This window comes from Camellia sinensis, chromosome 2 (assembly GCF_055761805.1).
Source record: "Camellia sinensis isolate YWXY chromosome 2, ASM5576180v1, whole genome shotgun sequence".
In the NCBI taxonomy this organism is placed as follows: Eukaryota; Viridiplantae; Streptophyta; class Magnoliopsida; order Ericales; family Theaceae; genus Camellia; species Camellia sinensis.
Genome location: NC_138962.1, coordinates 33,475,247 through 33,502,075, shown reverse-complemented (window position 1 = coordinate 33,502,075; position 26,829 = coordinate 33,475,247). Strand labels below are relative to the sequence as shown.

Below are 26,829 nucleotides of genomic sequence, written 5' to 3'. Positions count from 1 at the left end.
GTGATTGAGAATGAGAGAGAAGAGAGAAAAGTAATTAATTCATATGTATAAGAGAAAAAGTAATTTCGGAAATTTTTTTCAAAAAAATTGAACCAAACAAACTTTTGAAAATTTTTCTCAAAAATTGTATCTTGAGATACAAATCAAACAAGCCTGATTTCTTCTCCCATGGTTGTTCTAATAATTTTGGAAAGATATGAATTGTTTTTAAGATACTTAGAAAAGTTGAAAAATTAATGAAATATGCAAAGAGTAATGTTAGAGATCTCAAAAATTCTTTCAAAATTTTTACCAAATATCTCACATGGGTGTGGGATCCATATGTGAGACATTTGGTAGAACTTTTAATAGAATTTTTAACATTTTTATATGCAAAATCATTTTTTTATTTATTTAATAAATGTATTGAAATTAATTTAAAGGGTTGTTGAACACGAGACTTTTGTTACCATACGACAAGTATAAAAGTAGCTCAAAATGAAGTTAAGAATAAATTTCAAATGATACCAAAATGCAGGCTATATTTTCAATTTTTTATTCATGTCAATAATAACGGTTATGCTACAGACCCCCACTGGGGTCGACCCCAGTGAGGTGGCAGCCCCTCATTTGTCCAAAACACAAAAAAAAAAAAAACAATTTTTTTTTAACCAATGGAAAGCCACCATTCATGACCCCCACTGGGGTCTGAGGCATTTTTTCAATAATAATATGCATTGTGAAAAAGAATAAATCATTTTCGAAAGATTTTTTAAATAAGTTCTAAGGTCTTATGGTATGTTTGGAAGGTCAGACAAGAATGGAACAGAGTTATAAGGAAAAGAAAGAAAATGAAAGGGGAAATTTGGAATGCTATGGCTCGGAAAATAAAGGAAAAGGGACTAACTTTCATAATGTGGAGGGAGAATAAAGCAAGGGACATTTCATTTTGTGTTACAATAGCAACTAGCCTATCACCCGTGCTATGTACGAGATAATTATAAATATTTTTATATTTTTTTTAGATTTTTTTAATATATAAATTATGTTGTTTAAGATTTTTTATAAAAAGAATTTAACAATCTTATTACTAACCATAGTATATACCATAGTATATGAGAGAAGTTGAAAAGGGTACTGCAGTAATTATACATAGATTGTATCTATAATTATTTGTATGATGAGATTTTAAATGCTGATTAGGAGATTTTAACTAAATCAATAAATGTAAGTATGTGGAAAGACATGTAGATTGAAAAAATTTAATAAATGCTGATCAGGAGATTTTAACCAAATCAATAAATACTAAGATTTTTTTTTAAATAAAAAATAAAAAATTTAGAAAATTCAGATTGAGATATTGAAACTCTCACAGGCCTTGGGGGTTAAAAACCCCCTTTTACTTAATATATAGTACAGATATGAGAAATCATTTCTTGTAAAATATAGGGATAAAATTGTAATTAGAAATTACATTTTCCTTTCCTTTCCTTCCATTTACTCCCCCTTATACATCATTTCCTTCCATTAAAAACCCCCAGTGAGAGGCTACTTTTCCTTTCCTTTTCCCTCTTATAAATCCCCCTCCATCCAAACACTATTGTCAATGATTTTGAACGTGAGAGAGAGTCCCCAACACCTTACCAAATGTACCAACTTGATTTTCAAAAATAATATAAAATAAAATAATAGGAAGGGTGATAAGAAGGGCCAAAAAAAAAAAAAAAAAAAAAACCTAATAATCAAGCAACACAACACTCTTCATCAACATGATTTTAATATTTCAACAATGATTCATCACATTAAAAACACCACCACTAATAGCACGAATGCATTAAAAAAGTAAAAAAAAAAAAAAATACAACTCCAAGACCAAAACATCACATTATTAATGGCGGGACCCACTGCCACCTAATTAGTGGGAGCACTAATTAGTGCTCCCAAGCATTTTTCTTAATATTTTTACATATTTTTTGGACAAACAGGCAAAAGTGTTACAACTTTCCATCTTATATAAGTTCCAAATCCCTAACCTGTTACAATCAATATTTTCTTGCACTCCAAACAGCCCCTTAGGGTTGAATTCATCAATCTACATATGCAAGTTCCAAATCCCTATTAACCGGCTGCGATCAATATTTTCTTGGAATCCAAAGAGCCCCTTAGGTCCAATTCGTCGATCCACCTAACCTACTAATAATGAGCCTAACTTTGTTTGGGATGCCCGAGTTTGGCTAAACTAATAATAAAGACCAAAAAAAAAATTAAATAGTCAATAAAATAAAATGTCATATTAAAAACATAATCATTTCATTTTTTATCTCACAATTATCAAATCAACTACGAAAAAAAAACCTATCATTTTAAATATAACTTTTTTAACAAAGCTAAAATAGCAAAATAGTCAACTAAGGGTGTGTTTGATTGGACGGACTGAAAAAGGGGGGATTAGAATCCATCGGACTTGAATCCTGGGACTGTGAATCCCCCGGACTATTTGGTCGGATTGGATATGTATCCTGTGTTTGTTTTTTCATGGGATTAGATGCCTGGATAGGACTATTTTCAGTGAATCCAACGTTTTGTTGGACGGACTGGATAGGATAAATGAACAAAAGACTATTTTACCCTTTTTCAATTGTTTACTATGTAATAGCAATATTAAACATATCTTTAATATTTTAATTATTTTTAGTAAACATTAAACATACTAATGGTTAAATTTTGTTTAAAGATATTTAAACATACTAATATTGATAAAAAAATTTGACTGGTATAGATTATTTTTATTTAAACAAATAAAAATTTATTGTTGAAATTAAACATACTAATGGTTAAATGTTTAAATTTTTATTTAAACAATTAACATTGAAATTATTTTGATGTACAGATTATGTTTAAACAATTAACAATTAACAATTAAATAAATGTTGATGTATAGATTATGTTTAAACAATTAACAAATGTTGATGTAATTAACAATTAACAAATGTAGATGTAATCAAATGTTGACGTATTAAAACATAATTTAATAGATGTTAAATAAATACACATGTTGATGTACAGATGTTGAAATAATTTAATAAACATGTTGATGTACAAATCTTTAAATGTTTAAATAAAACATAATTTAAATAAATGAAATTATTTATTGTTGAAATTAAACATTTAATTGTTTAAATAAAACATCTATTAAAACATCTATTAAATTTAAACAATGAAATTAAATAAAACATAAACAAAATTTTAAAATAAAACATCAATAAAATATCTATAAAAAATTATTTTAAAAAATTAAATAAATAAAACATTAATAAAAAGTTAAATAAAATTATTTTATTTTTAAATTGAGACATTTAAATTTTATTGAATTTTATTAAATATAATACATAATTAAATAGTAGAGGGTCAAAATGGTCATTTTCGCATATAATCCAAACAGTGATTAGTCCCCCACTTTCTGTCCCACCCCCCAGGACAGGATAGTCCCCATATGGGGGACATGGAGTCCGGCCGGACATGGAGTCCGCCGGACTAAAAAAAAATCAAACGACGGATAAGGTGCACTATTTGGATTACAATCCAAATAGTGGATAGTCCCCCCTCCTAATTCCCCCAATCAAACACTTCGTTTGGAAAAAGGATTGACTTTTTAATTTTTTTAACCTGAGGCTAAAAGGTCTCGTTTGGGAAGGATTTTTTGATTTTTTTGACTTTTTATGAGAGAAAGAAGGTAATGATTATGAATTAGATGTGATGTTTGTCTTATTGAATTCTCAAACCCAACCCAACCCAACCCATCTTCCCAAACCGAGGCTAAAATAGCCAAGTTTCTAAACGGAGCCTCATTACTTTCGGCTAATTTACCAAGGACTTGCTTAGTATATATATATATATTTTTATGGATTGAAGGGCTACATTAATATACATCAATGTATAAGTCAACTTACCTAACTTGGTGGCCCTCCAGGCTCTTTGGCAACATTGAATTTGGTATCTTATTTTGAATGCACTCAACACCTTGCTTGTGCCATTGCTTTCATATATGTTATAAACTGTCCATTTAAAACCATATGAAAGAAACCACATACACAATCAACCTGTAAGTACCGTGTGCATTACAAATGGCATTCTAGTTCACAAAGTGCAATTAGAATAATATTTAAACCCCAATTTCTTTTCCTTCTTGCTCTTAAACAAATATAAATGAAAAAGAAGTTACTTACAAAGCTCAAAGTTAGAAACAATAAAATCAATCTGACAGGGTCCACACAGGTGTGTACTAGAATCCAATCCGATGGGATTCATTTGTTCTCCACAACCTTTCTTGCCGCTAAGCAGTGCAGAAAACAATCAACCAAGACCGACCCAATTCTTCAAAGTAATAATCTCTTCCCCTTTCCCACTCCCCATACCCCAAATAAACCAAAGCTTCTCAAGCACTATCAACGTTTCCGCGGACATGCAGGCGTTCCCAGTTTGGTCTAGCCGGACTTTGCTTCAACAACTTTACTCCCAACGGGTTGTCCTTGCTCTGTTACATAAAATAAAAATATTAGATTAGCAGGCGAAAAAGTTCAGATATGTTGACTTTAAAATGCTTATGCTAGCATTTTCTTTTCTTTTTTCGTTGTATCTAAAGCAATGAAAGTAAATAAATAAAGCTAAATAACCATTAGGCAAGTCCCGCCATCAACGTCACAGACAGGGTACTCGTGTGGGCAGCAGCTAGAGTGATCATCACAGCAGGTAGCAGACTCGAGGGGGCAGCATCCCCAACCAAAGCAGTAGCTACTGTATTGATAGACACAACAGCATGTGGTTCCTGCAGGGCAATTGTAATAATCATCGCAGACTGTGGGGGGTTTTACTGGGGTAGGAGGAGATGGACCGGGATTAGGAGGGTTGGAACCGGTCTTCATGGGGTATGAGGCCATTTGAGCAATCCCACACTTGCCACCAATGGAATTGATGTTGCGCTCCAACCTTATGTACCCGTTTTCTCCCCAGTTTGGACCCCAAGAGTTCCTCACAACCCAGTAATCTACACCATCTTCTGTACCATATCCAACAGCAACAACACCGTGGTCAAGGTTTGTCCCACAGTGTCCAGTAAATACACCCTGAAAAGAATTAAAAGGGAAAAATCATGTTGTGTTTGAAAAAATAATAACAATAGCAATAGAATTGTTTGTTTTAGCTTGTTAAGAAATTAGTTAGCATCCATCCAATTTTCATCTATAGTCATATAAGAAATTAAATGTGTCCAGTTTATTATTATTTACAAGTTTTGTATTATATACATACAGTTATCATTTCTTTAGATGAATTTCCAATCATGTCTTGTTAAGGAGAGAATTACTCTACGAAGAGAAAATAAAAGATTTCGAGGATGAAGTCATTACTGATTCATAAAGTTGGAAAGCTCTGCCCCCGGCTTCAATGGCAACACTAACAGGTTGATGGGCAACAGCCTTCTTCAACGCCTTCTCGTCATTTTCTGGAATATCTTCGTATCCATCAATGCTAACAACTCGTACATTTTTCTGAAAGAAGCATTTAAGATACAAATGCTAGTTTAATTAAAGCACAAGAAGGTTGTTTTTCTTTTCTTTTTTTAGAGCTTGATTTATATGAAACATACCCGGTTCTGGTCACATGTGCCATCAACAGCTCGGTATGGGTAATCTTCCTCGGTATCAATGCCACCATTGTTAATGATGAACTGAAAGCCATAGTCCATGAGACCTCCATTGCACCCCGTATTATAAGCTTTGTCGCAATCCACTAGTTCTTGTTCTGATAACTGGATCAGATCTCCTGTGACAATCTGATTTATACCTTCCACGGCACCAATTGTTGAGAACGCCCAGCAACTCCCTTCATGATCATAATTAATTAATTAAAAATAATATGGTACAGACTCTAGAAAGTTATTTTGGATAGATAAATACATAACAATTCCAATTTCCTTTTCTGGGTTTTGTTCCTCCGGATGTTCTTTCTTATCGCATCCGAGATTGGCATCAAAGGACAAGCTAATCACTATATTATATCTATATCACCAATGTCTATTCAAATTCGTCTTGCTACACCTAATTTTTGCTTATACCATGATTTATAACAATTTTGTGAATGTAATAAAAAGAGGAGAGAAAAGTGCTAAAAAATATATAATTTTACTTAAAAAGGACAGAACATACTAGAAAATAAAGTTTCTGCCTCTAGGCCTGAAAGCTTGAAATTCAAGGTAAGCAAAGAACTGATGCAAAAGACAAACTCATATTTAAGCATATATTTGAGTAAAAGCTTAATAATGACAGTAATAAATTTGAGAGCCACAAAATATCCTATTTTCTTTGAGTAAACATTTTTCACCCTTAATTTGAGCAAAACTTAACTTAACTTTTGGAAAAGGAATGAAGGGTTTTTCTTAGCGATTTTTTAAATTTGATATATAATTGAAGATGCCTACCTAACCAGAGTTAATGTAATGTATTAATCTCCCATAACAAAACAATTTTTCCCTAACTTTCTCTCCCAAAGAGAGCAATTTTCCATACAAACAAACAGACCAGTCCCCGAGGCCCCATTATGTTGGGACTCCTTGTGGGCTCGCCATGTAGTCTATTTTCATGATTTCATTCATCTTTCTAAATTCACGCAATAAAAATTAATCAATCGAATGATCTACACATCTGTACTAGAATTTCATAAGCATAACATGAATCAAAAACAAATACTATATACATATATGCTGTGTTTTTTTTTTTTTTTTTGAATCCACGTCAAGTGTTGATTAGAAAATTTGAGATTCAACCTCCAAACTCCAAACTAATTGTGTTACAGAACTTGAGATTCAACCTCCTAACTAACTGTGTTATGTTTCGCCTATGAGATTGGCCCAAAAAAAAGGAATTGAACCTATGAGCCTGGGGCTTAAACCCCAAACCTAATCCACAATGCCACCCACTTGGGTTTATATGCTGTGTTTCTATTGAGTAATGTATAGATACGTGCCCGACACCCTAACTTAGACAATGGAATCTTTTAATTTACTAAAATATATGGAAGAAAAAAAACTCATATCTGTTGAAAAAAAACCCATATGCTTCTTATAATTAAAATGAAAAATAGCATAATTTTAATTTTTTTGAGTCATAATTTTTTTTTATAAATATACATAATGTATATATGATTTTATGGGGAAATTACCGCAATGTCCTTGATCCTTGACAGGAGACACGGCCCCTTTGTCTCTCCAATCAATCGATTCGGGCAACCTATCGCCAGCCCTAAACACATACCTATCGCTCTTCGGACTCGACAGCCTCTTCTTTATCTCCATCCTCCCACCTAAAAACATCGACCGGTACTCCTCATTCGTCAGATCGGCGAACCGGTTCAACCCTAACTTATAGGTCCGGTTCACCGCATTGTGCTCCTGAACGAACCTCAAGTTATCCTTGAAGATCTCGAACCGTCTCTCCTTCTCTCCGATCGCATTGTACGCCTTTCCGTGCTTGACGAGCCACTTCTCGTAGATCGCCATGGATTCGGAGTCGGAGAGATTGTGGGCTTGGTCGTAGTTGATAATGGACATGTCGAGAGCGAATGAGAAGGCGAAGAAGAAGAAGAAGGAAAGAAAGAGAAGAGAGGACATTGAAGGGGATTTGAAAGTCGCCATTGTTGATGGGTTTTTGGAGATAGGAGGAGGAGGAGGAGGAGGGGGGGTTTGAGAGTGATATATAGGAAGAGAGGGGGTGCGGAGGAAGAGGAGTTTACTATTGAAAGAGAGAAGGAGACGGAGACAGAAGTCATCTAGGATTCAAAGTATTGTGACCCACCTAAATACGGCAAAGGACAACTGGGGAAGCAGCCCAACTCGTCCTGGTTGGTTGCGGCGGTTTGGCTGCTTCTTGTCATATGGACAAAATAATTTTTTTTACACAAGAGAATGTTTGGCAATTGTTTAATGTAGTTTTTTAAAGAAAAAATAAATAAATAAATTATAAATATAATATTTCAAGTTTGTTTAAAATGCAAATTATCTCTTTCATTCTCTAAGTTATATCATTTGAAATTTATAATTTCATAACAAATTATTTATTTTATTAATAAAATATCAAGTTAACTATTAGTTTTTAATGATATTATAAATTTATTTCAATTAATAATTTAAGTAATTTTATTATTATATAGAAGAACAGTTAAATATTTTATTTTTTTCAGTCGATTATATTAAATAAAAAATTCTGATAAAGAGATATTTGTAAGTTATAATTTTTTAAACCACCGGGACAATCAACATTTTAAACAAACCTCATGAAGTGTATTTGTAATTTATTCCAAAAAAAACAAAAACAAAAAACACTTCTTAAATCAATCCTAAGTGAAATTCCTAAAGTTTTGTTTGGAGGAATAAATTTCCAATTAAAAAAATTGAGTTTAAATTTTATATAATTTCTATTTTTTAACAAGTTAGTAATGAACCATTTAAAAATTAATATACATCCTGATAGTGTTAATAGCTGAGTAAATGATTGCATGAGTGGTGGTGATATCACTAATAGTAAGGTGGTGGTGGTGGTAGGTTGATGTGGCGTTGATGGTGGTGGTGAAGTGGTATTGTGGTTGTGGCGGCATTGGTATTGGTTGTGGTGGCAAGTGATAATAGAGTAGTGATTCTCACGATGGCGGTGGGGTTATGATTTTTGTATAGACAATGGTAGTAAGAAATTTATATAATTATATTAAATTTATGAAATATAATTTTTATTTTACAAGGATAAATTATATTTATCTCTCTTGATAATTGAAACAAAAATAATCGATCCTACAATCTTAACATAATTACACCCTCATTTACTAATGCTAGATTGACCAGCCTAATGCAAATTGCAGCTCCGTTTGAGAAGTGGGTTGATTTTTTGATTTTTTAACTTTTTTAATTTAAGGCCAAAATTTTTTATTTGGGATTGACTTTTTGTTTTTTTTTATTTTTTAAGAAAAAAAATGAAATAATTCTGATTTAAATGTGATATTTTGTCTTATTAACTTTTAACCTTTTTTTTTTTTTTGATTATTTTAATTCAAAAAATCCAAAAGACTCCTATGCCAAAGGAGTGCAATGAACTAAACCAAAATATGGCCCCATTTGGAGACTTTGCTTTTTGATCAAAAATCTACTGCAAGTTAATCACATAACTCTCTATTTTATTTTATTTTTTTGTAAGTTTTTTCATTAGGAAAAAAAAAAGCTAAAATAATAAATTTCCACGTATGTAGATATACATTTTTGTAAAAAACAAAATAACAAATATTTTTTTATTTATATAATTAATAAATTATTGATGAAAGGAAATTTTACTGTGAATTAAAAATAATAAATAAATAAACTAGTGTAAATGCGTGAAATTTATTAATTATTGGCTATTGGTTAAATTCAAATTTGTTTTGCTCTATAGAATGAAGAAGATTAAGAGTACGGTGAGATTGAGTGAAGAGATTATTTGTGTGGTGATATTAGGTTGAAGATATAGGATAAAGAGTATTTGTTTGTACACTATCGGATTAATAATATTATAGATGATATTAATATAAAAAATTAATATTTTTTTATTTTTAATATTATAATTATTATTTTTTTGTTCTAAAAAATATATAATTTGCTTAAGAATAATTTAAAATTTCACTAATTCCCTCACTCAATTTTAATCACAACCCCTCTATAGGATTGGTAGTCTTACTAATGGGGGATTACTAATCTAAGGGGAAGCTAATCCCCTCACCTCATATACCTAAGCAGGGATGAAACCAAACTTTTGTTTTCAGGAATGCCAAAACTTGAATAAAAATGTGAATAATGTTAAAGATTCATAATTTACCCATAATTATATGACAATAAATTAAATATCATATGGTTGAGTTTATAACAAAAAATTGACATGTAACTTGCAATCAAGAGATAAGTCCAAAAGAAAAACAAAAATTAAAAATTAAAAGAAAAGAGAAATATAAGAAGAAAAAAAATTACAAAAGACAAAAGAAAGAGAAGGGATCATGAATTGTTTAAAAGTTGTGACCATAGCCCATGAGGGTCCAACCCATAATTACCCTGAGCTGTCCAAATAATTACTTGGTTAGTTATCACTACAAAGCGCAGGAAATAAGACACAACAGGAAGCCCAGCAAAGAACTGATCACATAGTGGTCTAAACCTAGTTACAACTAAACACGTGTCGAGTAGGGAATTAACTACCTAGCAAACAAGATTTTTCAAAGTTATTAAACTCACGCGCCAAGCATTAAATGAGATTGTCAAAACGTTAAATGCAACAAAACCTCTCGCTCTAGGACGTAATGAAAGCACCATGGCTGATGGTGAGTAGGTTGCAGGGTTTCAGTTAATGGGATAACATGAATGGCTAAGGAAATGATTAGTAAAAAATTTAAGGAAACTTTTGAGGAATGTTTGTTTTATAACTAGTTTCACTCTCTCTACTCTCAATCTTCTTTCTAAACAACTGTTATTTCAACTACTTCCTCATCTAACTTAATCGTCGGAGGGTCCGCGGAAAGGAACCATCCCCAGTTCAGAATCTTCTTACTGGACTGGTTGTAGGTACAATTAGAAAGACGAAGGACAATCAATCTGTAGAGCGCTTGGATTATCAAAAATAAAAAGGCATAATAAAGAAAAGCTTGGGACCAATACACATACTCACATAGGAAACAATAGTAGGAAAAAAGAAAAAAGAAAAAAAAGAAAAGAGATTACACACTATAGTCAAGCTAATAGCACATGGGCCACGCCCACTTACAGTCTTCACGTGATCCGTTCCTGATTCTAACCAAACATATTTAAGTGAATGTCACAAATTATTAGCCTAATTCTCTTTTTAAAGAGCGAAACAAACATGACAAAGTAAGCTTGTAATTAATTTATAATCATATAAAAATCAATGTACTTAAAACACAAATAAACTATTATTCTAGTTATACTTTTAGCATATTTTAGAAAGTAAATTAAAAGTTAAAATTTTAATTTTTAAAAAATGTGTAAAAAAATAAAGGAGTGATATGACCAAAAAAAACAGTTAAAAACCAATAAATTGGTTTTTAATCTACTTCCCAAAATATAAGTCTCGAATTGAATTCATTTGGGGAGAAATTTCAGTGCAGTATAGATTGTAAAAAATAATTATAAATAAATAAATAATAACTCCCATTTTTATATCATGTTCCCCTTCTTTTTATATCATGTTCCCTCCAATAACTCCCATTTTCCATGAAAGTTTCTGAGACTTCTATTATTGTAATTATTTATCACAATCCAGTTGATTGCTATTTTCCTTTTCCTTTTCTTCAATTCGCAATGAATTCCTGTACAAGTGACACCGACTTACATGTTTCTGAATCCAGCGTTTCGTCGTCGATAACTTTTCTTCTGGGATGCTTATATGTTGTTTGATGAAATGCCTGTACGAGTTGAGTATGCATAAGTTAAAAAATGAAGTAGTTGCCAACAAATAGGTGGGTTTTGCCGCAATTTTACGTTTCTTGTGTTGTGTGATTTGTGATGCTTCAAAGGACTTGGCTTCAACTATATAATTATGCGGAATTACAGGTCTTTGCCATGGGAAATTTTTTAATGTTACTCAAGTGTGGTATCATAACTATTGGTTGTTTGATTGAACAAGAGAAAATAACTTTTGGGTTGTTTGTGACAAAGTAGTGTGCTGCTATATCCCTCGTAATTTGCTATATAGAATGCATCGAAACTGTAATTTATTTTGGCAATTGCTTGTGTTGTGATGCATAATCTGCTTTTTACAATGAGTGCTCTAAAAAATATATTGCATTTTTGTTCATGTTAATGAAATTATGGAACCCAAACTTCAAATATTTCCAAAATGGGTTGATCTGTCTTACATTTCGTTTTTTTTGGGTCTGGTTGTTATTTGTTTGCTTTATGTCTTCCCAGTTAAGACAGATTCTATTCCTGAGGGTGAGAAAGTGGGCTACTCATAAAAGAATTGAGTTCCTGTACGCAACAACTATTTATATGACTCCTCATATATCCTCCTTTTAACATTTGTTTTTGAGGTCAATGGTTGGTTTGTTATGGAAGTGAGAAAGATGAGGAACTTTAATGCATATAAGAAATCATAGCTTATGAAAAAGGTTTTCCCACATTTTCTTGCAATCTGTATTTCCTTACATTGTGGATTGGATCATTGCTTGGCTGTTGCCTTTTCCTTCCTCATCTGCTTCTTTTCTATTATTATTTGGGTTTTCAATGAGGTGTTCTTAAGCATCTCTGGACAAGTTTATTTTTTTCCCCTTCGGTTTGGTTTGGTTATCTGTGGTGGTGTTTTGTTTTGAATTAGTTCATTTTTTAACCCTTGCTCTCACTAATTGTAAGTAGTATTTTAATTTATCGAACCTTGGCTCAAGTGGTAAAGGGGTGGGATTTGAGCAGGTGTTATGTTCTGATTTTTCATAACAAAAATAATAACAATATATGAACAAGATTATTGTAAATATACGTGAACAGATACAAGCCTTTGAAAGGGCCAAAGATCTAGTAACTTGTCTCAGTGGCAATTCAACTTCATTTCTTCTATTAAAGCACTCAAATCAGAGTACGATGATCCACCCTTTGCAACAGCCTTCTTTGCCGTATCTCCCTGTGCATGTGCTCGGCTCCTCATTTCCTCAGCTTCTTCACCAACCATTAGTTGAGCCGCTGCCTTCTCTATATCTTCCCTCTTTACATAGATCTTAGTATCATCTGGCCATTGACACCATTCCTGAGCACCTACTGCAACTCCTACCTTCAGAATATCAGTCACCAGCTTTTCATTGGAAAATTGCTCAGCAAAGAGTGGCCAGGTGATCAGTGGCACTCCAGCTGTCAATCCCTCCAGCACCGAGTTCCATCCACAGTGAGTCATAAACCCTCCAATTGCTTCATGATCGAGTATTAGCACTTGTGGGGCCCAACCCCATATTATTAATCCTCTCCCCTCCAACTGCTTCTCAAATCCTTCCGGCAACCACTCTTCCTTTGTTTTCTCCTTCCTTACCACCCAAATAAATTGTTGTCCAGAAGCTTCTAGACCCATTGCTATCTCACGTAGCTGAGCAGTCGAAAAGTTGGACAAGCTTCCAAAGCACACATATAGAACTGAGTTGGGCTTCTTTGAGGCAAGCCAAGTCAAGCACTCATGTTCATCGATAGAGGTTTGGTTTCCTCTACAAGCTTTATCTTCATCATCTCTGTTGCAGAGTGAGACCGGACCAATATACCATGCCCGTCGTCCTACGACCTTCCTGTAGTATTCTGAATATGCTGGTTCCAGCTCGTGGAAGCTGTTTATAACTATTCCGTAACTTGTCCTCTCTGCTTTCATAAGTTTTCCAACCATCTTGGCAAAATGGCTTTCAGTTCCGCTTCTTGTGGGATCCAGAAGTTGTAGTTTTGTCAACTTTATTGTGTCTGGAAGGTCAGGCACAATGAAGGATTCCGTGTTGGATTCAATGTTTTTGTGAGGTTCTTGATTGTGTAAGACGTGATGAACACAGAGAGAAAATGCATTAGTTCCATGGAAAGCCAGCCTTGGAATCCCAACCTTGGTTGCAACATCAGTAGCCCATGGGATGAACACATCAGCCACAAGGCAATCAGGGCGATCTTCTTCCAAGAGCTGTTCAAATGGTTGTTGAAGCAGCTCGCCGGCCTTGTGAATTTTTAGGGACATTTCCTGAGAAGTAGTGGAACTTAAGTTCTCACATCCTTCTGGCAACCCGACTTCTGCAGAAGGGAAGACAATTAGACGAATATTAATTTCAATTAGACGAATATTAATTTGAAGGCCAAGTTCTCTGTCCCTCTCGATTGTTTTGGAGAAGAGAGTTGCATTGCCGGGTGTCAGAATTATGGTTGCCTTTGAACCATGCCGAGCAAATTGTCTGGCCATGTCCACGAGTGGTATCATGTGGCCATGGGCCATCATTGGTAAGAAGTAGATGTGAAGCAGATTGGATTTTGAACCCATTCAGCCTTGCATTGTAGGAGGAATGAAAACTTGGGAACAGAGGATGATATTGGCTGAAATGAGGTTGGGACTTGGGGATGATGAGATTATAAGATTCCTGAAAGCTTTTCTGTATATTCAATTGTATCAATTACAATCAGACCTTGGAATATATATAGCCCTAACTCCTAAACCAAAAAAGAAATACAAATACAATACTATCATGACTCTAATACAATTATGCCTCTAATAGGACTCTAAGTTTCATTTGTAAGACTCACAATATATTTCACAATATATTCTCACACCCCCGCTCAAACTCAAAGTGTTTTAGTAGAAAACACGGAGAGTTTGTTAAGAAGAAATTGAAACCGAGCAGTAGTGTGAGTCTTGGTGAAGAAGTCCGCAAGTTGCAAAGCTGAAGGGATGAAAGGAAGCGAGATAGAGGCAGACTGCAGATGTTGGCGAACAAAGTGACAGTCAATCTCAATGTGTTTTGTCCGCTCATGGAAGACAGTATTGTGGAAAATCTGAACAGCACTCCGGTTGTCACAATAGAGAGAGGTCCGAGAAGACTGAGAAACACCCAAATCAAACAAAAGACAACGAAGCCAAATAATCTTAGTAGTGGCATGAGCCATAGCACGATACTCAGCTTCGGCAGTAGAGCGGGCAACGACTGATTGTTTCTTACTTTTCCAAGAGATCAAGGAATCACCAAGAAACATACAGAAACCAGACGTAGACTTGCGATCAGTAACATCACCAGCCCAATCAGAGTCAACATAGGCCACCAGGTCCAAAGAGGAAGTAGAGGACAATAGTTAGCCTTGAAATATGGTGTCCCTGAGATAGCGAAGAAGGCGAACCAAAGCAGCCCAATGGGTAGAGCGAGGAGCAGAAACGAACTGACTAACCACATGAACGGCATAAGCAAGATCAGGGCGAGTGACTGTCAGATAAACTAAACAACCCACAAGCTCGCGATATAAAGTAGGATCATCCAGAGGGACACCATCAGTAGAATTAAGTTTCACATTAAGCTTAATAGGTGTATCAGAAATCTTAGTATCGGTAAGACCAGCACGGTGAATGACTTCATTAGCATACTTAGCCTGAGACAGAAAATAATCCTTTGGAGAATAAGCAACCTCAATACCAAGAAAATACCGTAATGGACCCAGATCTTTCATTTCGAAGGTGCGGAAGAGATGCTGCTTGACCTCAGAGATAGCAGAAGAGTCAGAGGCAGTAATGATCATATCATCCACATAGAGTAAGAGAGCAACAAAACCAGCCAATGTATGTCTCAGAAATAAAGCAGAGTCGGAAACAGAACAATGAAACCCAAGCTCGGTAATAGCAGTCTGAAAGCGATCATACCAAGCACGAGGAGACTACTTCAGACCATACAGAGTACGCCGAAGATGACAAACTTGGCCAGAGGAATGGAGAAGACCAGAAGGAGGACGCATGTAAACCTCCTCAGTGAGATGGCCATTAAGAAAAGCATTCTTAACATCCATCTGATAAAGAGGCCAAGAACGAATAACAACGATAGAGATCAAAGTACGGACAGTAGTCATCTTGGCAACAGGAGCAAATGTTTCCTCATAATCAATACCATACTCCTGAGAGAAACCTTGGGCAACCAGACGAGTTTTGTAGCGCTCAAGAGACCCATCAGAATGAATCTTGACTTTGTAGACCCATTTGCAACCAACCAAGTTCTTACCAGCAGGCAAAGGAACTAGCTCCCAAGTACTAATTTTCTGTAGAGCAGACAACTCATCGTCCATAGCGTGAACCCAATGAGGGTCCTGACATGCCTCTTTGTAAGACTGAGATTTTGAAAAAGAGTGAATAGCAGACAAAAAAGTACGATAGGAAGCAGAAAAACATGTATTAGACCAACCTAACCTGTTTGGAGGATGACACGCTCGAGTAGGATATCGGTGTGTAGCAGGATCAGAGTCGGCAGCAGTAGGAGGATCAGCAGTAGGGGTAGAGACAACTGGTGGGGGAGGGGCCTTGCGACGAGAATAAACTAAACAACGGAGGAGGAGAACAAACTGAAGGATGAGAAGTAGCCAGAGGTGAAGCAGGAGGAGAAGATGAAACAAGCTCATAAGGAACTGTGGAGATGTACTCATCAGACGGTACCTCAGAAGGAAATGGGTTAATGTGAACCAAATCCTCTTTGAAAACTGGAGCAGTGACAGGAGGAAGCTGAAAGTAAGGCAGACGTTCGAGAAAAGAAACATGACGGGAGACATAAAGACGACGGGAAACAGGGTCGTAATACCGATAGCCTTTCTAAGTAGGACTATAACCTAAAAAGACACAGAGGACAGACCGAGCACTAAGTTTGGTCCTATCTTTGCGGGGAAGAAGGACAAAACAGGCAGACCCAAACACACGAAGGAGGGAGTAGTTAGGAAGTTGGGAGAATAAAGCCTCATAAGGAGACCGACCAGAAAGAATGGGAGTAGGCATGCGATTGAGAAGAAAAGCAGCAGTAAGAACTGCCTCCCCCCCAGAATGGAGCCGGAACTAAGGCAGAGAGAAGAAGAGACCTAGCTGTCTCAAGGAGATGACGGTGTTTATGCTCAGCGCGACCATTTTGGGCAGGTGTATCTGTACAAGAAGTTTGGTGAATGGTACCCAAATAGGCCAAATACTCACAAAACTCAGTTTTAAAATATTCCCCACCCAAGTCAGACCGTAACACTTTAATAGTAGACCCAAACTGTGTAGTAATCATAGACTGAAAGGTACGGTATATCTGATAAAAATCGGACTTATGAGTCATAAGATAAACCCAAATGTAACAGGTGCGGTCATCAACAAATGACACATAGCATGCAGAATCCCCTTTTGTGAGAACAGGAGAAGGGCCCCAAACATCAGTATAAACTAAAGAAAATGGTATATCAGATATAGAAGTGCTTTTACGAAAAGGTAAGGCTGTCATCTTGGCGAGTTTATACCCCTGACATTCAGTAAGTTCACTAGGAGAAAATTTTCCCAAGATACCTGATTGAGCCAAAGACCGTAAGCGGTCAGCAGACAAATGCCCTAATCTAGAATGCCACAAGTAGAAAGGACTGGACAGAGAATCTAACTGAAAAGAGGAAAAGGCAGTCGGAAAGGTTGTTAAAGGTAAATGCAAGCTCTCTACCACATAGAGGTCCCCAACTCTACGACCAGTCCCAATTTGCTGTTTAGACATCTGATCCTGCACAGAACAGATAGAAGAGGAAAAGATAACATCAAAACCAGAGGCGTCAAGTTGACTGATAGATAATAAACTGACAGATAATTTAGGAACATAAAGAACAGATGGAATAGAGACAGCAGACTGTAAGACAGACTCAACAGATATAAGAGACATACCAGACTCATTAGTAGCATTGACAGTAATAGGAAAAGGAGGAGGAGTGCAATTTTAAAGTAAGGAGAGATGGGGAGTCATATGATGAGAGGCACCAGAGTCAAAAAGCCAGACAGACGAAGAAATACCTGAAGAAGACTCAAGCAAACCTGAATGAAGAGGGGAAACAATGGAGGCAGACATATATGGCTAGGAGGTACATAATGTATGTTGAAACTGACTAATCTGAGCAGTCAAGGAAGCTAAGTCAGGATCAGGAGTCGGAGCAGATATAGTAGAATCGGTGGGAGGCCGAATGGTACTCAGAGGAGGAGCGCAGAACTTAATCGGCAATTGCTGAGAAGACGAGGCAAACACAGACAAAGCAGACAAACATCCCTTTTTGGGACAATGATACTTCCAATGACCTCTTTGATGGCAGTAGGCACATTCATCCGAAGCCAGAGACATCATAATAACTAGAAAACTAAAGGGTTCAAGTGTGATAAACCCTATATTCAACAAAATAGCCAAACCAGGGGTTGAAGGGTAATACACAGAAATCTGATGGGGGTAAAGCTAATAAATCCAAAACCATAGTGTAATAATCAGAAGAGTGTTAGGTCTGAATGTAAGATAATTTTTTTTTTTTTTTTTTACCCTAACCCACAAATATTAACTAGAGTTTTGAAGCCGAAGAACTAGTCTGAAGCCGAGAGAACCAAATCAGAGAAGAGAGAGAGAGATTGAAGCCGAAGTCAAGGAGGAGGGAGGTCGCGTCAGCGAGAGGAGTTGCGAACCAGATGAGTTGTGATTCCAGCCCTGAATGGTCGCGATTCCGGCGATAACAGATCTGGTACAATGAGAACTCGAACGAAGGTCATGCAAGAGCCAAGAGAACTTCGATCGATTAGAGAACTTTGATCAGAAAGCTTTGAACTTGGTGAACACGACCAGAGAGAGAGAACTTCACGAATACCAATCGCGATTCTAGTGCTCAACAATCTGCGACTCAAGTGTCATGAACACCCAGCAAAACTTCAAGAACCAGATTTGATCAAGGGAGAAGATGACCCACAACTCACACAGAGACTGAAGAGGAAGACAATTTCTAGGGTTCTGGTGGTGGCTCTGATACCATGTAAGATTCCTGAAAGCTTTTCTGTATATTCAATTGTATCAATTACAATCATACCTTAGAATATATATGGCCCTAACTCCTAAACCAAAAAGGAAATACAAATACAATACTATCATAACTCTAATACAATCATGCCTCTAATAGGACTCTAAGTTTCATTTGTAAGACTCACAATATATTTCACAATATATTCTCACAGAGATAGGCTGAAGGGAGGTTGGAGGGCTTGGGAGTTCGACAACGCCGAAAAGTTCGAGGGAGAGAGAGAGTATATAAATTTCTTATGCCATGACAGGTCCTTTTTCCTTTCACTTGTTTTGTCCTCTTCACTTTATTTCATATTTATAAACAATGGAACTTAGAAGTGAAGCAAAGATATTGAATTATGATTCAACTAAGTGGCAGCCAAATGGGAAATATAATAGATCTAAGTCAAAACTTTGCAATGACGTTCTTGGTTTAGTTCTTTTGTTTATTTGGACTTGGAGCCCAAGATATGTTTTGATAATAATTTATTCTCTCTCTCTCTCTCTCTCTCATTTGTTTGATTACTTTTGTTTTGTTGGCAGACTACCAGATCGAAGTGCCAGAAATGCCTTGTTAATTGATTATTCCTGATCTGGTAAGTTTGTGAAGATTATCGAATCTTGATTACTTATGAGTTGAACGTGCTTTATCTTGGAAAACCTATGTATATGTATGACATTTTCAACATCTCAATAGTCCATTGATCATGATTACATCTTCTCTTTTGTGTTTATGAATTCTGTATGCAATTTTTCTTTCTTTTGCTCCTTGCATAAGGAATTATATTTTAAAATGTAACATGACGTTGTCTCATTTGGAATTTTAGTCAACTCTTTAGCATAAAAATACAGGTTTATATAATAATTTTTTTAGTCTGGATAATGACAATATCACTGAGCTCAGCATGGAAGTCTTGTTTTTATTATGAAGCTTCATTTTTTGTATTTGTGCTTTGGTGCTCTCTCTCTCTCTCTCTCTCTATGTGTTTTTAATGCAAGGTGCTAACTAACTTATCTTTTCACAGGGGTTAGTTGGAAAAAAATAAAAAATAAAAAAACCTTGATATAGGAGAAAAATCCATTTGTGTATTCTACAGGGTGTATTGTATGACATTGATTTGTTACACGACAGGTTCCCTAATTAGGCAAAATTTCAACTAAACAAACCTTTCTCTCTATTACTTAGGATTGGCTATATGGTTCCATTTTCTCTAGTTGGTTTTGTTTGAAGTTAATATCAGTGATCTTGGGTTCATAAGGTATGAATACAAGTTTTACTCATTTATCATTTATCTGTGTTAAAATCGATGTATTATTGATTGATGTATTGATTGATATATCTTGATATGTTATATTACAAATCAGAGTGGCTCATTATATAGGAGAGGGTTTGGGTAGTAGGTGAGGAGTAGGTGAGGGTAAATTGGTGGTAGGTGTAGTAGGTGTGGTAGTAGGTGGTGGTAGGTGTAGGTAAATTCTAACAGCCCCCCGCAAACTCAAGGAGGATAGGAACTAACCAACTTGAGTTTGGAGAGAGGAACAAAACAAGAAAATACATAAAAATAAAAGAGGATAGGTGACACTGTATGGTCGTGTCAGACCATTGGTGAAGACACCGGATGGTGGTGTCATAACGTTGTAGAGGACACTGTATGGCGGTGTCAGACCGATGTAGAAGACAGTTTATGGGGTCATGTCGGACCGTTGTAGCAGACAATGTTGTGACAGTTGTTGTGACAGTTTACGGAGTCTTGCTGGACCCTTGTAGAAACTAACCGGAATAAATGTCGGGACAGTTTACAGAGTCTTGTCGGACCCATAAAGGAGCTAACCGGAATCAATGTCGGGACAGTTTACAGAGTCTTGTCGGACCCATAAAGAAGCTAACCGGAATTAATGTCGGGACAGTTTACAGAGTCTTGTCGGACCCCTAAAGGAGCTAACCGGAATCAATGTCGGGACAGTTTACAGAGTCTTGTCGGACCCTTAAAAAGTCGCACCCTCAAAAGGTGTGCCCAATCTTTCAAAAAGGCGTGCCATCAAAAGGCGTGCCCAATTCATAAAAAAGCGTGCCATCAAAAGGCGTGCCCAAGTCATCAAAAGGTGTGCCGGACATGATGGCGAGGCACGTGGGCGCCTTGGCTTGCGTGCCCGTTTGTCGCCTGGTGGCAAGAGGCGCGCGATGCGCGGATCGGCCCTGGCTATTTAACCAAGGTTGAGGCAGAGGCTGTGCAAACCAATTTGAAACCTCTGAATTTTGGCAGTCTGAAACACTCTGTAAACCCTGCGCTGAAACACTGAGCAACCCAAAACATGGCCTCTTCGTCCCGGCCAGCTACCCAGAACCTGCTCACGCTCTTTCCAGAACTGAACGAGCCTACACGAGAAATCACTGGTGCGGTGGCCAGTGAACCTCAACCAAACACCTCTGGTTTTGCTCCATTGAACTTTCCGATGCGGTCGGTGGAGCAAAAAATGGCGGTGCAAACTGATATTGAGGCTAATCAGTATACTCTGAAGTCATGCGTGGAAACCATGACGGCGGTCACAAATTTGTCGAACCGGCTGCAGAGTAGGACAAATGAGGTGCAGCATTTAAATTCCCAACTGGCTCTGCTCCAACGCATGTATAAGGATGCGCGAGCAGAGATAAGCGTGCTAAGGGCAGAAAACAAGGAGCTGAAGCGGAAGGCCACCGTGATGTTCCGATTTGGAGGGCCACCATATGCTGCAGTGGAGGAGTATGGAGGAGTGAACTTGCTTGGTGGTCGAGGAAGCACGGAGGCAACACCGTCAAGGACCGCCCAGGACGGAGGCAAGAAGAAAAGACCGGCGGAATAGGCGAAGAAATGAGGCCGGTGGGTGGCCGTCTGCAGAAAAACAAATCTTTTGGTGTGGTTTTTTTTTTTTTTTTTTTTTGATGTAAAAGTGTGATCGGGGTTGAGCCCCTGATATGAATAAAAGGATGGGCTGTTGTGCAAATTTGGAAAGTGTGTTTTTTTTTTTTTTTTTTTTTTTTTTTGGAAAGAATAATAATAATAAAAATGTATTAATGGGGAAGTGGCAATTCCCGTCGATTTTTGTTTTTTTGTTTTTTTTTTTTGGTATCCAGAAGTGGCAGATGTACAGAGGAAGTAGCGAATGGCTGTTATAATAAAAAATAAAGGTTGGTTTTAAAGGAAGGGAAATAATAGAAAAGTGTATATAAAATTGGGGGAAGTGGGTTGAATAAAAAAAAGGAATGTAGGTTTGAAAGTGGAAAGAGGAGAGAGACGAAAGGCATTAGGGAGTGGGATCACGTGGGTGGTGTAAAATAGAGGAAAAGAAAAAATAAAAAAAGCAAAAGAAGAAAAGTAAAATGGGTTGGTGAGTTGGGGGAATAAAAACAATATATAGATATATAAAAAGAAAAGAAGAAGAAAGGTGGGTGGTGGAAACAATTATGGTGAGGTCGGCAAGTTGTTTTTTTTTTTTTTTTTTTTTTTAATGACGAAAAATAAAATAAAATAAAGAAAAGGAAAGGAAAGTGGGGTGTGGATGAGTGGGGAGAAGAGGGTGGCGTGAGGGAATATAATTTAATATGAAATATAATATAATATGAATTTACAAGGCATGAGTTTAGCAGCCTCACCAAGTTCAAAGTATCTTTACAGACAGCACACTGAGAAGAATCCGAAGAGAGCGATTCATCAGTAATCTGAATGTCGAGAAGAGCCTCAACTGCAGACTTAGAAGCAGGGGGGTCCCGTACCGATTAGGATCGTTCTCGGCAAGCTGCGGGATGAGTTGCTCGAGTCCAGGGCCAAGGAAGTAATCGCCGAGATTGGACGGAAAACCATCCTTTGCTGGAGGTGAACGACCCTGTTTCGGCCCTGTACCGGATTGGGTTTTCCGGCGATGTACCAGAGTTTCCGGCAAAAGGTTTTCCGAGAGGTTGTAGTACAGTCAACTATGGATTCAGTTGCCTGAGGAACGAACTACATTGGAAATGGGAAAGGTATGTGTAGAAAATTATAGCGGACTAGGTTGAGGTCCGGCGGGCGGCTAAGGTGAGGTTGCCACCCGCCGGTGAAGCGCGAATACTAGGTTCTAAACTTAGCTCTGATACCATGTTAAAATCGATGTATTATTGATTGATGTATTGATTGATATATCTTGATATGTTATATTACAAATCAGAGTGGCTCATTATATAGGAGAGGGTTTGGGTAGTAGGTGAGGAGTAGGTGAGGGTAAATTGGTGGTAGGTGTAGTAGGTGTGGTAGTAGGTGGTGGTAGGTGTAGGTAAATTCTAACAATCTGGGATTGAGATCAGTTGTGTAAAATAATCTTATATAAAATTTGTCAAAAATTTGAATTGATCTTGGCAGTCATGATATGAGAGCAAAATTTGGGTGTAGGAGCAAATCAGATTTACAGCCATTTTAGCATGGTTTCATGAAGTCATATCCTCAAAACTTCGCCTGATGTGGTGCCCAAAAGGCCTTCAAGCTGCCATGATGCTTGGGTAGTTGTAAAGATATAAATTCAAAGCCATGGGCGGCAGTGGCGGAGCCACTATATGCCCAGGAGGGGCATGTGCCCCCAACTTTTTAAAAATTCCCTTCTGTCCTAAGGTTTCGAAATTGTTTTGAAGTTAATCCGTTAGGAAATATATATAATATACACATATGCTCAATTTTTTTCCATTATTCATAAATTTGATACACCATTGACTTGAAGAAAGATATACATTGATTCCTAATTTTCAAAGGTGTTATATTGCAATTGTTAGTAATGAGTATTTTAATCCCTTGATGAGCATTGGTTCTAGTGGTAAAGGGATGGGGTTTGCACAGGTCTTATATTCTAATTTTGCATAGCATTATAATAAAATTACACAAAATAAAAGAAAAAACTATTAATATTTTAGAAAGGAAGGTAAAAATTACCCATCATCCTTTAGTGCAAACTTATTAAATAACAAAAAACAATAAAAAAAAAAAAAAACAAATTTAGTGCAAACAAATCAAGGACTTAGGGGCATTTCAACTTCAATTCTTCTAGTAAAGCATTCAAATTAGAGTAAGATGATCCACCCTTTTCAACAGCCTTCTTTGCCATATCTCCCAATGCCCTTGCTCTGCTCCTCAACTCCTCACCTTCTTCCCCAACCATTAGTCGAGTCACTGCCTTTTCTATGTCTTCCTTCTTCACAAATACCTTACTATCATCGGGCCATTGACACCACTCCTGAGCACCTACTCCAACTCCTATTCTCAGTATGTCTGTCACCAACTTTTCATTGTAAAACTGCTCAGCAAAGAGCGGCCATGTGATCATCGGCACTCCTGCTGTCACTGCCTCCAGTGTCGAGTTCCATCCACAGTGAGTCATAAACCCTCCAACCGCTTCATGATCGAGTATTAGCACTTGTGGGGCCCAACCCCTTATTATTAAGCCTCTCCCCTCCAACCTCTTCTCAAACCCTTCCAGCAACCACTCTTCCTCTGTTTTCTCCTTCCTTACCACCCAAATAAATTGCTGCCCTGAAGCTTCTAGACCCATTGCCAAATCAAGTAGCTGGGCTGTTGAAGATCTGGACAAGCTTCCAAAGCACACGTATAGAACCGAGTTAGACTTCTTTGAGGCAAGCCAAGTCAAACACTCATGTTCATCGATAGAGGTTTGGTTTCCTCTACAAGATTTATCTTCATTGTCTCTGTTGCAGAGTGAGACCGGACCAATATGCCATGCCCTTCTTCCTAGGACCTTCCTGAAGTGTTCTGAGTATGCCGGTTCAAGCTCATGGAAGCTGTTTATAACTACTCCATAGCTGGACAGCTCTGATTTTATAACTTTTTCGATCATCTTGGTTAAGTGGTTTTCAGTTCCTTCTCTGATGTGATCCGGAAGTTGCCGTTTTGTCAACTTTATTGTGTCTGGAAGGCCGGGCACAATGAAGTCTTCTGAGTCAGATTCAATGTGTTGGTAAGGTTTATGGCAGCGCAAGGCATGGTAGACAGAAAGAGCATAGGCGCTGATTCCATAGAAAACCAGCCTTGGAATCCCGAGCTTGTTGGCAACTTCAGTAGCCCATGGAAAGAACAAGTCAGCCACGAGACAATCGGGGTGGTCTTCTTCAAAGAGCTGTTGAAACGGTTCTTGAAGAAGCTCAGTGGCCTTGTAGATTTTGGGGGACATTTCCTGAGAAGTGACGGAACTAAGGTTCTCACATCCTTCTGGGAGCCCAGCTTCTACCAAAGGGAAGTTAATAAGGCGGATACTGATTTCAAGGCCGGTTTCTCTGTCCCTTTCGATTGTTCTGGAGAAGAGAGCAGCGTTGAGGGGTGTTAGAATTATGGTTGCTTTCACACCATGCCGAGCAAATAGTCTGGCCATGTCTACCATTGGGATCATGTGGCCATGAGCCATCATGGGAAAGAAGTAGATGTGAAGCTTATGAGGTTTTGAACCCATGTTGCCTTCTAGGAGGAATAAGAACTATAGGATAGATGATGAAAGAGACCTAAGAAGCACCGAAACGGACACAACACTGACACTTCGATACTTATATTTTCAAGAAATTTTTTTTGCAGAACACGACACAAGAAGGAGAGGAGAGAGAGAGCTAAAACAATGTGTTCATGATAAAGTGGTAACTGTAAGAAGGACTAGCTTGGATCTTTTCTGTTTTTTTATATGCAATCTCATGTTCTTTCCCTCTTCACTTGATTTGATATTTAAACACATTGGAAGATGGAAGAGAAATAGAAAATTTTGTAGCTTCTTTGTCAAGTATTACCAGTGGCCTTACGGTATTGTAATCTCTTTAGTCAAAAGTTTCAAATTTTTAATTGACATGTCTAGTGTTGCTGGTGTCTGGTATTGACTTTGGGTTAATCAAACAGTGAGCTCTCTCTCTCTCTCTCTCTCTGACTTTCTTGGTCTAGCATTTTGTTTTTTATGGACTTGGAGTGCAAGAAATGTCTTGATGATCACTTTGTCACTTTTTCTCAATTCGATGAGTCTTGTGTTATTTACTTTTTATGAGATTGTTTAACTAGAAAAATTATTATTTATTGTTAGAATAATGTTCTATATCAATTATTAAATCATATAACATTAATATAAAAGTGATAGATTTTACAATATAAAACTAGTATTTGTCAAATTTAAACACCACATGTACTTAACACGTGCGAGTCGTTCTACAGTTCGAATAAAAGTATTTTTAAAATTGTATTTGGTTTATGACTTTATGAAATGAAATGTAATTATATTTTCTATTTTATATTTAATTTGCTATGGTGTTTCATATTTCTTCATTAATTATTATTTATAAAGCTTTTTTATTGCTGTTGAATTGACACAGATGTAGCTATGGGAGAGTGATGTACGGAGGATAAATTGCAACATAGAAGGTGTGTGTTGTAGCACAAGTATTAATCGATAAATAGTGAGAATTATTTCATGTAATTTTGGTAAATATGCAGAAAATCTTGCAATTATTGTTTACTGAATTGTTTTGGGCGAAGGATATATTATATGCATCTTAGTTTTTGGTTGTTAGATTGAAGGGGGCCCAAAAAAAAATTCAACTGTTGAATCGATGCATATTGAATACTATTATGGGTTATAACCAAACGTTACCATATTCATAATAAAAAAGTAATTACTATGAGTCGTACACATGTAATTATTTGTAATTATTCAACACTGTTAGTGTGATTATGTACAATGTGTATAGATATATCCTTGTCTTTTTTAATGTACAATATTTTTAATTTTGCGTGATAAAGTATTGTCATCCTATTAGAACTTCCCATATTTTCCTTTGATGTGGTTGCATGTTGCATCTATGGGAGAGTTGCCTTCCTTTGTGTATTGTGTAGAATTGTCTCGATTAAGAATTTTGCATCACCTGCTACCCATATCTTTGGCCATTCATTTTCGGCTGAGTTAATGGCCCCGTTTGGTGGAGCTGAGAAAAAGTGATTATAGATTATAACTTAACAGATTATGACTTATAGCTATGAACATAAGCGGTTAACCTGTTTGGTGCAGTTGTGGGATTATGGATTTAAGCAGCAGAGTGGTGTTTGGTTAATAAGCTGTAAAATAGATTTTTGCTGTATAATTGTCATTTTTGTCCCTTATATGATATAAAAATAATTATTTTGTCATTTTTTTCAGTTTTAATTTTTAAAAAAAATATTTCATTAATAAAAGTTAATATAAGTAGTATTAATTAGTATCAATTAATATAAAAATTGATACATTTGCTAA

At 36.5% G+C, this 26,829-nt stretch overlaps 3 protein-coding genes and 1 long non-coding RNA gene across 5 annotated transcripts; 1 reads left to right on the top strand and 3 right to left on the bottom strand.

Moving 5' to 3' along the window:
- Positions 1-4,067: 4,067 nt before the first annotated feature.
- On the bottom strand, positions 4,068-7,938 carry LOC114257747 (cysteine proteinase mucunain). Its single transcript, XM_028197538.2, has 5 exons — positions 7,195-7,938; positions 5,624-5,859; positions 5,385-5,525; positions 4,653-5,102; positions 4,068-4,513 (listed from the first exon to the last, which is right to left on the bottom strand). The coding sequence occupies exons 1-5, from the start codon at positions 7,664-7,666 to the stop codon at positions 4,415-4,417; spliced, it is 1,398 nt and encodes a 465-aa protein (XP_028053339.2). The 5' UTR covers positions 7,667-7,938; the 3' UTR covers positions 4,068-4,414.
- A 3,186-nt stretch (positions 7,939-11,124) lies between these two features.
- On the top strand, positions 11,125-26,112 carry LOC145807482 (uncharacterized). 2 transcript variants are annotated; one of them, XR_014350616.1, is made up of 5 exons: positions 11,125-11,514; positions 18,078-18,535; positions 18,735-18,830; positions 19,105-19,157; positions 25,916-26,112. It is a non-coding gene; the product is annotated as an uncharacterized LOC145807482 (long non-coding RNA). The 2 variants fall into 2 exon arrangements; XR_014350615.1 differs by lacking the exons at positions 18,078-18,535; positions 18,735-18,830 and having other exon boundaries at positions 11,127-11,514.
- On the bottom strand, positions 12,455-14,044 carry LOC114257746 (scopoletin glucosyltransferase-like). Its single transcript, XM_028197536.2, has one exon. The coding sequence runs from the start codon at positions 14,040-14,042 to the stop codon at positions 12,579-12,581; it is 1,464 nt and encodes a 487-aa protein (XP_028053337.2). The 5' UTR covers positions 14,043-14,044; the 3' UTR covers positions 12,455-12,578.
- Positions 23,447-25,578, bottom strand: LOC114257745 (scopoletin glucosyltransferase). Its single transcript, XM_028197534.2, has one exon. It carries the CDS (start codon positions 25,018-25,020, stop codon positions 23,578-23,580), a length of 1,443 nt encoding a protein of 480 aa, XP_028053335.2. The 5' UTR covers positions 25,021-25,578; the 3' UTR covers positions 23,447-23,577.
- Positions 26,113-26,829: the final 717 nt, after the last annotated feature.